The 15,904-nt window shown below is 38.2% G+C and overlaps 3 protein-coding genes across 4 annotated transcripts; 1 reads left to right on the top strand and 2 right to left on the bottom strand.

Annotated features, from left to right (window-relative positions):
* Nucleotides 1-852: 852 nt before the first annotated feature.
* On the bottom strand, nucleotides 853-6,267 carry LOC111339569 (uncharacterized). The gene is made up of 7 exons (XM_088728308.1): nucleotides 6,137-6,267; nucleotides 4,654-4,904; nucleotides 3,744-3,855; nucleotides 3,545-3,670; nucleotides 2,844-2,969; nucleotides 2,508-2,657; nucleotides 853-1,977 (listed from the first exon to the last, which is right to left on the bottom strand). Exons 1-7 carry the CDS (start codon nucleotides 6,252-6,254, stop codon nucleotides 1,427-1,429), a joined length of 1,434 nt encoding a protein of 477 aa, XP_088584434.1. The 5' UTR covers nucleotides 6,255-6,267; the 3' UTR covers nucleotides 853-1,426.
* A 3,482-nt stretch (nucleotides 6,268-9,749) lies between these two features.
* LOC148727205 (uncharacterized) lies at nucleotides 9,750-11,510 on the top strand. The gene is made up of 2 exons (XM_088728320.1): nucleotides 9,750-10,677; nucleotides 11,098-11,510. Exons 1-2 carry the CDS (start codon nucleotides 9,861-9,863, stop codon nucleotides 11,508-11,510), a joined length of 1,230 nt encoding a protein of 409 aa, XP_088584446.1. The 5' UTR covers nucleotides 9,750-9,860.
* Nucleotides 11,390-15,301, bottom strand: LOC148727204 (uncharacterized). Of its 2 annotated transcripts, none has more exons than XM_088728346.1 (2): nucleotides 14,020-15,301; nucleotides 11,390-13,020 (listed from the first exon to the last, which is right to left on the bottom strand). In XM_088728346.1, exons 1-2 carry the CDS (start codon nucleotides 14,055-14,057, stop codon nucleotides 12,294-12,296), a joined length of 765 nt encoding a protein of 254 aa, XP_088584472.1. In that variant the 5' UTR covers nucleotides 14,058-15,301; the 3' UTR covers nucleotides 11,390-12,293. The 2 variants fall into 2 exon arrangements, with proteins under 2 accessions (XP_088584472.1, XP_088584473.1); XM_088728347.1 differs by lacking the exon at nucleotides 14,020-15,301 and adding an exon at nucleotides 13,838-13,975.
* Between the last annotated feature and the right edge of the window lie 603 nt (nucleotides 15,302-15,904).

The following is a 15,904-nucleotide window of genomic DNA, read 5'->3' as shown; positions in this document are numbered from 1 at the left end:
CTTGAAAACAGAATACTTCAGACAGTCAACATCAAATTTACGTGCAGCTAAAATTGGCGAATAAAGTCTCATAATCATCACACTAATTGTCGAATTTGGAGCAATTTACAAAGGGGTGGTCCAATGGAATTGCTTTGCATTGTTATTCAGATGATGCTGCTGACAAAACTGGCCCTTACTCTTTAAAAGTGACTGGCATATTTCTTAATTGGACAACGACTCAGAGGTTCCAATGAAATATCCTAATCAGCGTAAATAATAAAATGTTCAAAAACAAGCGCCGAAAATTTTAGGCGAAAATTAGTTCGATTTCCTATATGTGCCTGTCTCTCCTTAGTTATCTATATTTATCATTTTTTTCTTCGATTATTTATTATTCACTTTTCTCTTTGTTATAGGGAAGGGAAAGGGGGCTGGAGTCTAATGGTTTCGTGTGCGCTTTCAAGCATTGCATAGCGAGGCTGCGAGAAGCTTGATACCGAAAAACTACTCCCTAACAAGGGCACCTATGTACGGACACCCCGGCCCAGAATGGCACCGCCAGGAGGGAGGGGGTGACTTCATTGTCCTTTGGCATAGGCCTAAGTCGAGATACTTCTTCCAGTGGGACGTCACGTAGCAACATTAGAAGCACTTCGCTAAGTTGCTCAGTCTAGCTTGCGGATAGTAATGATAGCTAACAAAGTCATTAAAGGCTGCTAGTAAGTTATTATTGACTAATCTGCCGCGAGTGTGCACGCTTTTGTTGTATATTCTTTCTGCGAGTTTAACAGTGTATTGTCTTGTGAAAGTTTGTAATTTCACTGAATACACTTCGCGACGAATGCAGCTTGCTGCATACTTCCGCGCATGTCTAAACAAACCAAAACGCAATTTAATAATAAGAATAATGCAAAGATACTGCAATGACTCTGATGATGGCGTTTAAAAGTAATCGACACAAGTCCTTTGAAGGACCATTCTCGCTTACAATATCCTTAAAATTCACTATCGCCTGTTAACTTCTAACAATTGACATATAAATACATTGGCATGCTATAATATTTGAGATAAACGCATAAATCCGACATGCAACTGCTTAGAGTAACAGGCCTCTTCTTGATCAAATATTGTTTAGTCATGAACAAAGTGAAAATCTCAGTAAAGGGGTGACTCGAGGAACTCCTTTTGAGGTGTGACCTTAAAAACGCTATTTGCCCTGCTACGCTACTCTCAGCAGCTTAACCCAAGGCGAGCTTTTGCTTCTCGTAGTTACATAAAGCTCATTTACAAAAAACATACACATCGCTTCTGGTTAGATTAAGAACACAAATATATAACGAACTATTCAAGTTCAAACTACTGCAATCACTACATGGCATCATCTACGTTCGCCTAAGTAGCTCCTTGCTTTTTGTTCAAGGCTGCAAGGTTATGTGTTAGTCTGTCAGCGAACAAAGACCTTCCAGAAATCCCCAATAGAAACTGAACTGCTGAAGTCGTCACACTCCCACCTTTTATACCTTGCGGACGCAATCCAATGATAACTTGCGCCTACAAAAGCAGCATGGTTGTACAATTTAGATTCTGCAGTAGTTAATATATCCCAGCTCCATTTGCCAACATAATTCAGTTGGTTTTCTTGCCCCCATTGTTGACAAATTGCTGCTAAGGACGAGTTGTCATCAGCCATTCTAACAAATGAGCCGCAGGCTTTAGGCAGGACATTCGTCTCACCGCTGAAATACTGGACTACAGCTTCACCGGTGCTGTTTGCCACCGTGGTCACATGAAAAATTCGATTCCTTTGTTTTCTGCAATGGAATCTCATTTGGGTAAAAGGCATGTGTGCTTTTAACTTTTTCATGGCATTTGTAGTGAGACTAAAATCCCCACTTGCGTTATCTCTGTCGATTCCGCGGTATGACGTCTCTTCTGAGAACTGGGTGTCCCTTGATGAGTCATGAGTCACAATGTTAGTGACGAGAAGCCATCCTCCTGAAATACAAGCTCGTGCATTATTTTACATTGAATGACAGGATCGAAGCGTAATCTTCTGTCGGACCCTTAAAGCGTGCAATACACATATGCAGAGAATTTTGACTGCACGGACGAATTTCCTAAAAGAAAATCTGTTCAGGTTTTGAAACTACACATCGTCTAAGATGGGTAAGTTAAGATATGGTTTGGGTGTGAAGCCTTTCAGTGTGACTCATGCTCAGTTGTTCTATAATAGCCATATCAGAAGAAACCGCAATTACGACACATACTAAAAAGGCTTTACAAACATGCATTTTCATTTGATTTCAAAAATTGAAAAAAAGAAAAAGTGGATTGAATACCGAGTGATATCATTCGCAATCTACAGTAATGAAAACAGACGGAATTAAACTACATTTTTAATATTTTGGAATATTCATAGACTCAAAGGCAAGGATGGTATCCTTACGGGTGTGTGCGATTAAAAGCTTGAACGGAAGGGATGAAGCCTGTAGTTGTCTAGAAAATAATATTATTTTGCCTCTCACCATTATCAGTTGTCATGTCACAATGGACCTTTAAAGGTTTTCCACTCTTCTCTGGGTCAATCCAGTACTCTCCATCTCCCCTGTGGTCCCCAGAGTCACGGATATGTTTACAAGAATGGGCTGGATAATAGGAAAACCAACCTGGGGAGACTACAATTTATAAAAAAAGACAAAGCTAAAACTTGTACTGGAACTTTAATAGGGATCAAATTGTCTCTGCTACAGTTTTTTGATGACATAAATGTACTATAAAAACGTGAAGGCTGCAACAAATATAATTACATCATATTTTTCAAATGATTACAGATTATAACTGTAAACGTAAGATTTGTTTACCTTGGCAGCTGTTTCTTCCATCTCCAGCAAATCCTGGTTTGCAAGTGCAGCGGTAAGTGCCGTTTGTATTGGTACACGATGCATTGTTGTGGCACCCATGGATGCCTTCGATGCATTCATCGATGTCTAAAAAGCACGTGCATCAGAAGCATGTCATTCATAAAAGGCTTATTAGGTGAGATTTGAAGAAAAGCAACGCCTGTTTCTTTTAGGAAAGAGGCTGAGTGTATCTGTTACGCCACATGAAAGGCTGTGATTCTGTTGGTTTACTCAAATTACTTGGTTGAAAGTCATTTAAAATACATTAGAACATTGATTAAAGCTCAAAATATTGAATGAATTTCCCCCTATTAAAAACGAGAGAGTAATTTACAGATTCCTCTCTCGAAATCCTGGTCTACAACTATATTCGTAAGATCCTTTTGTGTTGTCTCATGTGGCATCATTGTAGCAGTCATGGATGTTTAACACACATTCGTCATAATCTAATGAATAATCAACAGTGAAAAAGGAATTTTAATATCCTATTAGGTAGTCACAAAAGCTCGAACATGAACAAATGCCTTCTCCATCACCATGAAATCCTGGATTACAATTACAGTCTTAGGAACCATTGTTTGTCCGTTGAATTGAAATCTTACTTTTTGAACGAGAGATATTAAATGCGTTTCCATTTGAAGAATAAGATTGATTAAACTTGCCATGGCAGGTTTCTTTTCCGTCTCCTTGAAATCCTGTCTTGCAGATGCAACTGTAGGAACCATTCGTGTTATTACAAAAGGCATTGCTGTGACAACTATGAAGGTTCTTCTTACACTCATCTATGTCTGAATAGAATATGTTCACGTCAAATTTAGATATAGTCTAGTTCAGAATTGTTTCAATAGCAGTTGACATTACCTTCGCAGTTCTCTTTGGTAAATCCTGACGTACACTCACATGCGTGAGTGTTATTTTCAAAGTTCGAGTAGCAACGGCCATTTAAAGGACACTGAGCTTGTCTACAGGGGTTCTGTTTAAAAAAAAGGGAAAAACACTTGTTTATTTGATAAATGGCTAGCTCAAACTGAAAAAAATTAGCGTCTTAAGTGACACGCGACTTGATGTTATGGCGGACTCAAATATTTCGAGCCGCTTTTCTCAACATTGAAAAACTAAATTAGACTAAACCCAACCTGAATTTGTTCCCACGTTTTCAAGCACGTCGGAGGGATTCCCCTTATTTTCTTCGAGTTTCCCTTGGAGCCTCCTGAAATTTGTTTTTCTATATTTTCTGATTTTAACTTTTAAATTACTTTGGTTTTCATATTACTTATATTTAATTTTATTATTTTCTGTATTTATCGAGAAGTGTCTAAATGCTTCAACGAGAAAGATGATATTAAGCTTTTGCATAATATCTTTGAAGAAAAATGGCTACTTGAGCTTAATTTCAATGGATCACCAACAAATATGATATCATTTTGGACTGAATGTTCGCAATTGGCTCGACTAGATCCATTCCTAGCACCAACCATGGAATTGTAGCTGTAATTAGTCTGGATTTAACAAAGCTGCCCACATTGACAACTGAGGTGGCCTCCCTATAAGCCTGGTGGCCTCTTGAAGGTCTATGCGCCCTACCATGTTATTGAGTTTCCGTAAATACTTCTCTGAAGTTGCTAATAATTAATGATAATGATTATTATAATGACGATAATCATGATGAATTTTCTGCTCGAAAAAATGTACGTAGCAAAACGACAAAAATCACAGAGTAATGATAAACATCCATCGAAAAATCAACCCCAATAAGCAAGGTATTTTTTACCAAGGTCTCGACGTATGAAAATCCTTCCTTTGTGATCCAGTCCATATGATCTCTGTGAGAGTCAGAGTCACTCAGTTCACACACGTGACCGTCCTTCTCCCTGGGACCAATGTTGTACGATTCGCACTTGATTTTGATAAAGCATTGTATCATACATGCATCTGGTGATTCCACCGTCGCCCTACTGATCAGATGGTTTGCAAGAGCCTTGTTTGAAACAGGTTCTACAAAGACCTTGGTAACGCAAGGTTCTGTATATAGAAATGTAGACGAGTTAAATGTTGATTGGAACAAAAATGACTAGTAACGTCAAAAGAGGAAAACATTGCGTCTCCCTAATCATACTGCAGTTACCGCTGATGAACATAGGTCACATAGGTGTTTGCAGCCATCTGTAGTATGTAGCTAAAACATCTTCAGATGATAATGAGAAAGTTCTTAAAAGTGACAGGATTTCGTGAGTTATGGGTACAAATAATGTTTTTACAGTTTCGTTAATTGTACTAACCGTGGGCAGAAGGCATCCTACGTTCTCAAAAACAATAAACCTTCGATATTTTTCTGTTAGAATTTGTAAGAGCTATATGCACAGTAATAAAATATTACAAAGCTTTTGGAAAACACTCGGATTGTTTTTTTTTAGTACAACCATAAATATAACTGACAAAACTAATTTTAATGTTCCTTGTTCAGAACAGCACTTTTTATCTTTAAAAGCCTAAATTTTGAGGGATTGCTAAATGGAGTTTACTTACTGTACTCTTTAACCGAGAGGTTATAAACTATAAAATTATAGAGTTCTCAATCTTTTGCTCTAACTAATTTAATTGCGCAGTTGTCATTCACCAGTCAAGATGGTGATTGATAATAATGGTAAATCTTTATTCTTATTCCAGAGACCGCGGAGCTTTAGTAACTGTTAAAAGTAAACGAAACACAATTCATTTCTTGACGATCATCCGAGGATTATGTTAAACCTCAAAATTTTCTTGCAATTGGTAGAAAAGACTTTTAAGAAATATTTAGGTCCTCTAATTTTTCTCCTTCTGTTTTTCTTTTTTTCGAAATTTTCCAAAGTTAACGATCAATCATTTAAAGCGTGTTTATTCCTCGTGACAAAAATTCGCTATAAAAATTAGTCATATACATATATGTATGTATATAATGTAATTTTCTTTTAAAAGCTTAATAAGACAACAATTTGATAGCTCGAGACAGTTTGTAGTTGAAAATTTTATCGTTAAACGAGACAGGCCACGACAGGATAATGTTTTTGATGTGCAGCAAAATATGCATTAGAATGTAGAGAAACTATGAAATCCTAGTTTACTATTGGAGGGATATATAACGGAAACTTAACCATAAATTGGTGAATGGATGGAGGCGATTGAGGATTTTACATGCCCTAAGTCAAAAGCTTCAACCTTCACAAGTCTTACACAACTTCTTTCTAAGAAAAGGATGTGGCAATCACAAAACCCACCTCCTGCCACAATACCTTTGCATTGACATGTCAAAATCAGTAAAAGCAATAAGCAAACACATCGAGGGTGAAGCATGCATGAGTTGAATATTGGAGCAGGGCGAACATTATCAACCATGTTGCCTATGATGCTCAACACTAAATGTGTTGGAAACAAAGGTGATCAATAAAACATAAAGCTTTTAAATATTTATCATACTTCTAGACTTTCTGTTTTTTTGTACTGTTATGGTAACCATCACTGCTTTTAATTTCTGCCTTATGTGCTGCTCTCAGGAGGGCTTCTTCTTCAATAATTAATAACGAGATTTTGTGTCCTCATCGAGGTTGATTTCAACTAACATATTTAATATCTTTATATCTAGCAATCATTTTTTCTTTACTTCGTGAAGGAGTATAAGACGACGATGGCAGAACTCCATCTATCGTCCAGTAGCATCTATGGTTCTGTCCCAACCAATACATGGTCATTCTCTTGGTCCTAACAGCACGACATCTACTTCCGTGGGTGTCAAAACAAACCAAAACGCTATATTATAATGGAAATATTGCAAAGATACTGCGCTGACCGGCTGATGATGACGTCTTGCAAGAGTCTTATTTGAAACAGGTTCTACAGACCTTGACAACACAGGGTTCTATATGTAGAAATGTGAACGAGTTACGAGGTGAATAGAACAAAAATGACCTGTAATCTCAAGAAAGGATAAAATTGGGGGTCTCGCCAAGGCGTAGGCCACATAGGAGTTTTCAGCCATTAGTAGTATGAAGCTAAAAAATGTTTTGATGGTAATAAGAAATTTGTTTGTTTGTTTGAAGATTTTTACAGTGTACAGGTGAGAGAACAATAGGACACGTAGTCCCCTACTAGGTTCACCCACCTAAACCAACCCCCAACCCATCCATCCTACCCCAGGGGAAGACATCCATCACACAGTAATTTCGTGCGTGGGAAAGTAACGTCTCCTACCCCTAACCCTGCAGGAGACAGGACCTCCATTAATTCGTCCCTATCCGAGAAGACTAGATTATCTAACCATTTCTTGATGTTATAGAAAGGTAGCATATTCTTCTAAATTATTTTAAGACCTTGAGTGTTGGTCCAGCAGCATTTCGTTAATTAAGGGTACGAGTGATGTTTTTATGGTTTCCTTAATTACACAAACCGTGGGCAGGAGACACAAAACATGTTCTCAAAAACACTAAATCTTCGCTAACTTTTTAATTGTCAGAATACATAAGTCCTTCATGCATATTTATAAAATATTGCAAAACTTTTGTAAAATACTCGCTTGGTTTCTTTGAGCAGAACTATAATTGTAACCGACAAACTAATCTTATTGTTTCTCGTTCAGAGTAGCGTTTTTTATCTTTAAAAGCCTGAATTTTGAGGGAGTGCTAAATGTAAATTACCTATTGTACTCTTTAACCAAGGGGTTGTAAACTATAAAATTATAGAATTGCAGTTTACAATTTCTTGCTTTAACTTATTTAATTTTGCAGTTGTCATTGATCAGTCAGGATGATAATTAGGGAGCGGAAAATTAGAACAGTACAATTCTACGCACCGCATGCAGTGGTTACAGGAGCCATGGGTTTATTAATTAAATGTGAGTAGACTATTTATGCGATGATTGAATACTCCTAGCATGGGGGCTTTAAGACACAAAAAAGCGAAACTTGCAAACTTTAATATTAATGCCTCTATTTCTGCATCTTTAATGAATTCCACAGACCGCAAGTCTTTACTAACTGTTTCAAGTAAACGAAACACAATTACTTTTTTGAGAATCCTCCGATGATTATGTTAAACTTCAAACTTTAATTACAACGTAGATAAGACATTTAAGAACTTCCCAGTTCATCTAATTTTTTCTCCTTTTTGCAAAGTTAACAATTAATAATTTAAAGCGCGTTTATTCCACCCTATGAAAAAGCACTTAAAAAAAAATTGTTTTCTCTGTTTGTTTCTCTGTTTGGAATTTGTCCAAAGTCATCAATCAATAATTTAAAGCCCATTTATTCCACGCGATGAAAACGCACACTAAAATTGCTCATATAAGAAAAATACATCAAAATGAAACTATCTTACGCTTTAATAAAACTTAACAAATAAATAGCTCGAGACAGTTTCTAGTTGAAAATTTTATCGTGAAACGAGCCACGTCTCAATAGGGTCATTTTCAGTGATGTACACAAAAATATGCATTAGAATATAGAGAAACTATGAAATACTAGTTTGCTAATGGAGAGACATACAACTTAACCAAAAATACATATGATGCACGATCCTTCGCAGTAGATAGCGCTATTTATGCAATAGCGAAAATCAGACCTGAAAAAAATCAGGCCTGAAAAAAATCAGGCCTGTACTGGATTCGAACCACTGGACCTCTGCGATACTAGTGCAGCGCTCTACCAGTTGGTAGACCTGAAAAAAATCAGGCCTGTGCGGGATTCGAACCACTGACCTCTACGATACTAGTGCAGCGCTCTACCAATTGGTAGAACTTCATATATTCATTGTATCTGATTTATCATCACGGGTTTAATACGACTCAACTTAACGGCCTGCTCCCAGTTGGCTTGTTAGCTCAATTGGTAGAGCGCTGCACTAGTATCGCAGAGGTCAGTGGTTCGAATCCCGTACAGGTCTGATTTTTTTCAGGACTGATTCTCGCTTTTGCATGAATAGCGCTGTCTACTGCAAAGGATCGTGCATCATACGTATTTAATACCGCAGTTCAAAAATATATGAACTTCATATATTCATTGTATCAGGAATACTGGTATTGGTTATTACGGTATTTCTTTAATGGCTTACAATCTCTAGTTTCATTGTCTGTGATTTTTTTGACACCGTTGGAATTATTCTCAAAGTTTTAACTGAAAAAACTTGGGGGCTGACCTCGCTGGGACTTCGAGTCCGTACGTTAGTCCCTCAGTTTAGTACCTTTTTTTAATTCTTCTTTATCATCATTCTTTGTCACTAAATGGAAGTTACTAAATAATTAAACTAAATAAATAAAATAAATAAATGGGCGCAAAGTTTTTTTAGGCGCAAAAAAAAAAAAAAAAAAAAAAAAAAAAAAAACGATGGAGAAAAATTTAGTAAGAGTCCAGCCCCGAATAAGCGTCCACCTTTAATAAGCCCCTACCCTGAAAGTCCAAAAATTTACTAGGGGCTTTGAAAATAACGCAACCACAATGCAACGCAATCGGAGTGTGGACACCGCTTGGTGGGAAAGCGCACTCCGAAATCCGTCAGAAGGAGGTCATCTCGGGCAGATTTCCGATAACGAAATCCGAGCTCTCCCGATGTTGTCTTCGTGATGAAGGCCCTATGTAGCATTTTTGACCCGCAAAACAGAGTAGAAACGAACATGTACTTCGGTTTTGGTTCTGACTTCGTATTTGTTCACCAAGATTACAGATGCATCCTTTTGACGGATGACCGATCACAACTACAACATAGTGACACCACCACGAAACCTGTCAAAAGGAGGATGTGAAAACCGGAAACGGAGAGGAAAGATAAATGTTACGGTCGATTAACTCTCAGACAATTGAATGGTCCAAACTAGCTCGCAAAGGCGGGAAATCTGTTATCGTCCGAGATATCAAAGTATCTGTTTGCTCACTCAATTCGTATTCAGCGTCCGGCCGTATTCCAATCGATAATAGGGACTTTAAGATCCAGTACGGCGAGGCTCTGGTACAGCTGATGCAACCGAAAAAGACTGGGCCGACTACGCCGTCTCCCGCCAAACTCAAATTGATTAAGTTTTGTGCAGTACGGCGAAGTCGAACTCGATATAAACAAATAAAACTCTGCTCCAAGTTTTTTTGTTGTATGTATGTTTGTTTAGAAAAAATGGTCTCTTGGAAAGAATTGAGAGAGCTTATAATGCTCTATTATGACATGAATGTCCTCGATGACGCCGAATTTCTCTTACTATACGACCTTTACAACCCACAAAGCCTGGACTTGCCGTGTGAGTTGTATCCACGTTTCGACCTCGAAAACCTGACCGAAGATGAATGTTTGTCCAAATTTCGGTTCAAGAAAGCTGACATCCCAAGACTTTCTCGGGCTTTACGGATTCCTGCTGTTATAAGTTGTCACCAAGGGACAATTTGTGACGGAACCGAAGGATTGTGTATGCTTTTGAAGCGGTTGTGTTACCCTTGCCGATACAGTGACATGGTCCACTTGTTCGCTAAGCCCGTTCCTGTATTGTGCATGATAACTAATCAAGTTTTAGATTATATTTATCAAGTTCACAGTCATCGCATTCTGCAGTGGAATCATCAGCTGCTAAGCCAAGCCAATCTTGAAAGATTTGCTGAGGTTGTTCACCGAAAAGGAAGCCCACTTAATAACTGTTTTGGTTTTGTTGATGGGACAGTTCGCCCTGTTTGTAGGCCCGGCACTCTTAACCAGAGGTTGCTTTACAATGGACACAAACGTGTCCATGGAATCAAATTTCAGTCTGTTGTTACCCCGAATGGAATGATTGCAAATATGTATGGCCCTGTTGGTAGTAAGTTGCCTTTTCTTTGGAAAATTGAATATGGGGTCAGGGTGAGGAGGTAACTGCCAAAGTGGTTTGTTTTTCCCTTTCATCGTGGGAAATTGTATGGAATAAGACTTCCTGGAAACATGTAAATGCTTTTTCATGAGAAATTAAAACACCCTCTTATAAAAACATCTTACTCTCATAGCCAAGCTGACTATTTCCAGAGAAAAGCATGTTTCCTTTAATATTTTCAATTTTTCATAATATATGAATAAGCAAATGAATAGTTTGATTTTTCCATGAATTGTCATAGTTTCAAGAAAAATGAACTTTTCCTTTGAGACCCTCAATGCTTCAATATTCTTTCAACAAAATGTTATAAGACTTTGGTTTCACTTATCAGACTGAAGTTTAACAGTGCCTCCATGAATTTTGTTGCAGAGGGCAGAAAGCATGATGCAGGTATGCTGGCTGATTCTGACCTATTGCGTGACCTCAATCCGTATGCCTTCAGCCTGGCTGGACAACCACTTTGTATTTATGGGGATCCTGCCTACCCCATTCGTGTACACCTTCCATGTCCATTTAAAAATGGAGCTTTAACCCCACAGATGGAAGCTTACAATACTGCTATGAGTAGAGTGAGAACAAGTGTGGAGTGGCTGTTTGGAGACATAATAAGTTACTTCAAGTTTCTGGACTTTAAGAAGAACTTAAAGTTGGGACTGAGTAGTGTGGGGAAAATGTACATTGTTAGTGCTATTATTAGAAATGGGCTTACATGTCTATATGGAAACACAACCTCACATTTTTTCCTGTGTGATCCTCCTGACCTTGAAACTTATTTTGCATAAGACCCTTGAATTCATGGAAAATCTCAAAAGTACTTGAATTCAAGGTTATTTATGAAAGCAAAAGCCATATTTTTTGTGCACCCCACCTTGTTCTTCACATACTTAGACTTTCCAGATAGGTGTATCTTCAGAATTGCATATGCCATGACACTATTAACCTTAGCTCTCACTAGGACATAAGCAGAGCCACAAGATTCAAGTTCTCAACAAGGGTGAATCAGCCCGAAGGAAGCACAACCCAAAAATCAATAGTTTTTATATTACTTGCCCCTACATTAATGCATTTCAGTTACAAAAGGAAAGTGTAAGCACAAGGAGAATGCAATGTCTTAAGTTTTTTGTGCTTGTGCCCAAGCCTGAGTCACAATTTAGAGATGTCAAAGTTGGGTATTATTGCAGTTGTGCTTGCTCAACTGGTGTGAACAAGCCCTTACTCCTTGTCCCCATGAAAAGAAAATTGAACTAGTAACACTACAATTTGCATGACCTATAGGAGAAACATTTTTTTCATTCAATTGTTTGCGTAACACAGCCAGTTAACCTTTCTTTTTAAAAAAAAGACAAATATAAAATAAAGACACATTCTGATTACCTCCCATGCACATCCAAACTGAACCACCTTTCAAATACAGTCCTGTACCTGCCTCCAAAAGACAACTTTGCTAATAACAATCATACATGGAGTACGTGATTTCACATCCCTTTTAATCTAACACCTCTTGCTATAAAACTCAAATGCAATGAAGGTGAACTGTTCTTAAAAAAATCCCAGACTCTTTTGAGTCACTCTTTTTGCAAGAGTTTTTCTGAGACAGAGATCAATGCCTGACTTTGCTGTGCCGTTAACATCTGCATGTGTTGACTATGTTGTTGCTGTTGAGCTTGCTGTTGGGCCATTGCCTGCAAGACAGATTGCTGCTGAGTGAACATTGTTGTGAACTGAGCAGCTTTTGTCTCTTCTTCTTTTTTCCTTATCTTAAGCTCTTCCTCTCTTAAAGCCATGTCTGATTTGGCCTTCTCCTGCATAAACTGGAGAGCCTCATTACTGCTTCTCCTGGATTTTCTTTCCTTTGACTCTTGGCCAACTTCAGATTTTCGTTTCTTTGCTTGCCCCATCCGTTCCAAAGCTTGGTTTCTAATATCCTCTGCTGTGGCCTTCTCTTGACCTTTCTTTTCATTAGCTTTTGCAATACCATCTCTTTCTCTCTCTGTCATATCCTCAAGAAGTAAATCAAGCTCATCATGCTCTGGTACAGAGATTCCAGATGCGGCCGATTCTGTCTTTTCATTTTCTTTGAATCTGCCTTGAATAAGGTTAAATCTCTCCCTGATGGCCCGCTGAGATAAATTAGATTTAAATCTGACAGTTTGGCACCCTCCAAGATTCTTGGCAATTTCATCCCACAGTCGCCCTGCTTCGTTGGTTCCCTTTTTGTGTTTATAAACTTCTATGGCAAGGACTTCTCGGCAAAGAAGGATATCATGCTCTCTTGTCCATTGCATTGACTTCCTAATAAAAATAATAGAATAAAAATCAAGTGCTCTTGTGAGTAGGAAAAAAGAACAGTAACCTGTGACACTGGAATTTCTGGAAAAATAAAGAATGTCATCATCTATCTGGGCATTAACCAGCACGACTTCTTTTCAAAATAAGGATTAAATTTTTAACCAAAGCTATTGGGTAAAACTGAATAAGCATAAAGTTTTCTTCCGCTTAGATGCAAAAGTAGAGTGTCTCTTCTAAGTTACAAGTGGAAATGCTAGGTTTGACATTGAGTCTGATACATTGTCAACAATTATGCGTACATTTGTTTTAGCTTTACGACTTTTTTTTTCAGATCAGGAGAAAAACTTCCCTCACGACTTCAAAATATCCTAGAGTTTCCATTAGCTTACATATACTGGCGCCTAGATTTGCTAAAGAGTGCATCTGTAAATTCAAAGCATCCCACCAGAAAGTGAATAATTGGTTTACCTTATCTTAAGCCCTTAAAATAAAAAATGTTCTATGAATGCTTATGTGTTCTAACAAAGTTTTTGTCATTGCTCAGGAGCAAATTTCAAGAGAGAGATACTGCCTATCATCATAAAGCTCTGAAAGAGGGGCAAACTCAACAACCAAGTCAAGTGATTTCACTCAGCTGTAAGCTTAAGCTTAAATCGACAGAAAATGAACAAAATGGAAAGAAAAACAGTTTTCTCTTTCAAACCAAGTCATCCTATATTCCAGCAGTCACCCGTTCTACACTAAGTTGCATGGAACTTCGCTAAACGTCAGTGTTTTAGAGACTAGAAGTGAGCAAAAGTAAAAACAACTTCCAACGTACAATGCTTGCGGTGTGTGCTTGTCTGACTTGTCCATCTTTCGGAACACTTTCAGCGAGTTATTTTTGCTAGAAGAACGTCATAAAACCCATATTATTTTAAAATATAGTACAAATTAACGTTTTTATGCCCCCTTTCCATTCTAACGATAAAAGATCCGATAAAAATACAATAGTTTACTCACGTAGTGAACACTCCGTCAATTCGCCATGTTTCCCGCATCAGACAGCCGTGCTACGGTGGGAAACCTTTCTCGAACTGTAAGTAGTGACGTCACCGGAAGTAGTCTTTCACACTTTTGCCGTAACAGAGTCTCGCCGTAGTGGATCTTAAAGTCCCTATTCGCTTTGTAAACAAAATTTCCAATTCTATGATGGCACGTAAACTAACTTCTCAAGTACTGAGTTCGTTGTTTGAGAGAAGGTTGTATGAAAGGTCAGGTTGAAGAGGTCTCGGTAATGTGCGAGTGTAGAATGCCGAGGGAAGAGTCAGACTCGAAGTCCCCTTCTTGTTGTGTGAAATGTTGTAGCTGCAAGGAGTTTTTTCACAGGAAATGCATTTCAACAACTATTTTGGAAGGTTCAAATGCAAACTGGCGTTGTCCAAACTGCGAAAGAGCCCTAAAGCAGGAAGAGAAAAATAACCATTAATTGAATTCGAACATGTAGCATTAAAAATTGATTCTCAGAACTTCTAGCCTGCGTTGCAGCCGGATGTGTCACACAATCCCCGGTATATACTGGCGGTTTAGATTGTCTGCGACGCAGGCTAAGAACTTCCCGTTTGTTCAGATAATCTTCGAAGTAAAATATATCTAAGTATGTAGTAATTAGCCATGTACAAGTTAGCGAAAAGAATTGTTGAAGCGTATTCAGTAGGAACTGTTCCTTGTAGATCTTTCCTTAAGTACGCTCTTGCCAGGGGCGGATACAGGGGGGGTGGATAGGGTGGATATCCACCCCCCCATTTTTCAGTAAAAAAAAATTCGAAATGTCACTTTATTTGAAATAGAAAATAAAGAAAGAAAGAAAAATTAGCTCTCGCTCATGTCTGGTTGTTGTTACGCCACGTTTCGTCGTCTGCCCCCACTTTTCGCGCAAAAGTTCGCAAGGAAGCCATTTGACAACGCCTAGTAAGGCGAAGTAAGATTCTGATTGGCTCATTATTGCGAAATTTGTAGGGAAAAGTTCGCGCTTACCAACCCATGTGCTCAGTCGATGCTCAGGTTTGATGGCAACCTCGTTCCCAGGGTCTTGTGGGTAATTTCCAAGATGGCGGGTCGAGTCAGGGCATTTTCTCTACCACCCCTCAATAAATATGGTCTGCCATCCACCCCCATTTTTGAAATCCTGGATCCGCCCCTGCTTGCGTTTAGAATTGAAAATCCTCATCTAAATATTTTCATCACTGCAATGTAGCGTTATGACACAACGTAGATAGAGAACGTGTAATAGGTGAGACAAGTCACGGATTATCCTTGTCGACAAAAGTAATATTGCCTGCTACATTATATTCATGCTTAATCTCCGTCCAATCGAGGTAATGTACAATTTTTTAAGCAATAGTCCATTTTACAGTTGTGTGCTTGGTTGCCAAGCCTTTGAACGGGAGTGAGGCTAGAGATGACCTTGTTATGATACAAACCTTGCTGCCTTTCAAATGTAAATCACTTTGTTATCATGCTAATTAGATACAGGTCTCTATCACAACAAGGTCATCTTTAGCCTCACTCTGAATCAAAGGCTTGGCAACTAAGTACACAACTGTAAAATGGCCTATTACCATATTAGAAATAACAATATATCGCTTAAACTCTGAACGTAATTGCGTAAAATTCATTTCATCAGAAATCCAGAAGATGTTAAGTACTTTTGGGCGTGGTTGCTTTTATTGATTTTACCATATACCTAAATCTTTTATCTGAAAAGCTTTGTTTAAGAAAATGTTTTTCTGTTCACAATGCCTTATTTCATGCAAAGATAGTTTGTATTCAAAACATCATTTCCGGTGTTTCAATTAACATCCTCCTTTTGACAGATTTCGTGGAGATGTCATTACGTTGTAGTTCT

This window comes from Stylophora pistillata, chromosome 7 (assembly GCF_964205215.1).
Source record: "Stylophora pistillata chromosome 7, jaStyPist1.2, whole genome shotgun sequence".
Taxonomy (NCBI): Eukaryota; Metazoa; Cnidaria; class Anthozoa; order Scleractinia; family Pocilloporidae; genus Stylophora; species Stylophora pistillata.
Note: the sequence above shows the minus strand (reverse complement) of the source record. Positions and strands in the feature narration are given on the sequence as shown.

What these genes read in the sequence shown, in the direction of transcription:
- LOC148727205 (XM_088728320.1), top strand. Translation starts at nt 9,861, where the DNA reads ATGCAACCGAAAAAGACTGGGCCGACTACGCCGTCTCCCGCCAAACTC. An exon ending in AAATATGTATGGCCCTGTTG is followed by an intron (nt 10,678 to 11,097) that starts GTAGTAAGTTGC and finishes ATTTTGTTGCAG; the next exon opens with AGGGCAGAAAGCATGATGCA.
- LOC148727204 (XM_088728346.1), bottom strand. Translation starts at nt 14,057, where the DNA reads ATGCGGGAAACATGGCGAATTGACGGAGTGTTCACTAC. An exon ending in ATTGACGGAGTGTTCACTAC is followed by an intron (nt 13,021 to 14,019) that starts GTGAGTAAACTA and finishes TATTTTTATTAG; the next exon opens with GAAGTCAATGCAATGGACAA.
- LOC111339569 (XM_088728308.1), bottom strand. Translation starts at nt 6,254, where the DNA reads ATGGTTGATAATGTTCGCCCTGCTCCAATATTCAACTCATGCATGCTT. An exon ending in TACCAAAGAGAACTGCGAAG is followed by an intron (nt 3,671 to 3,743) that starts GTAATGTCAACT and finishes TATTCTATTCAG; the next exon opens with ACATAGATGAGTGTAAGAAG. An exon ending in TGACATGACAACTGATAATG is followed by an intron (nt 1,978 to 2,507) that starts GTGAGAGGCAAA and finishes CTTGTATTTCAG; the next exon opens with GAGGATGGCTTCTCGTCACT.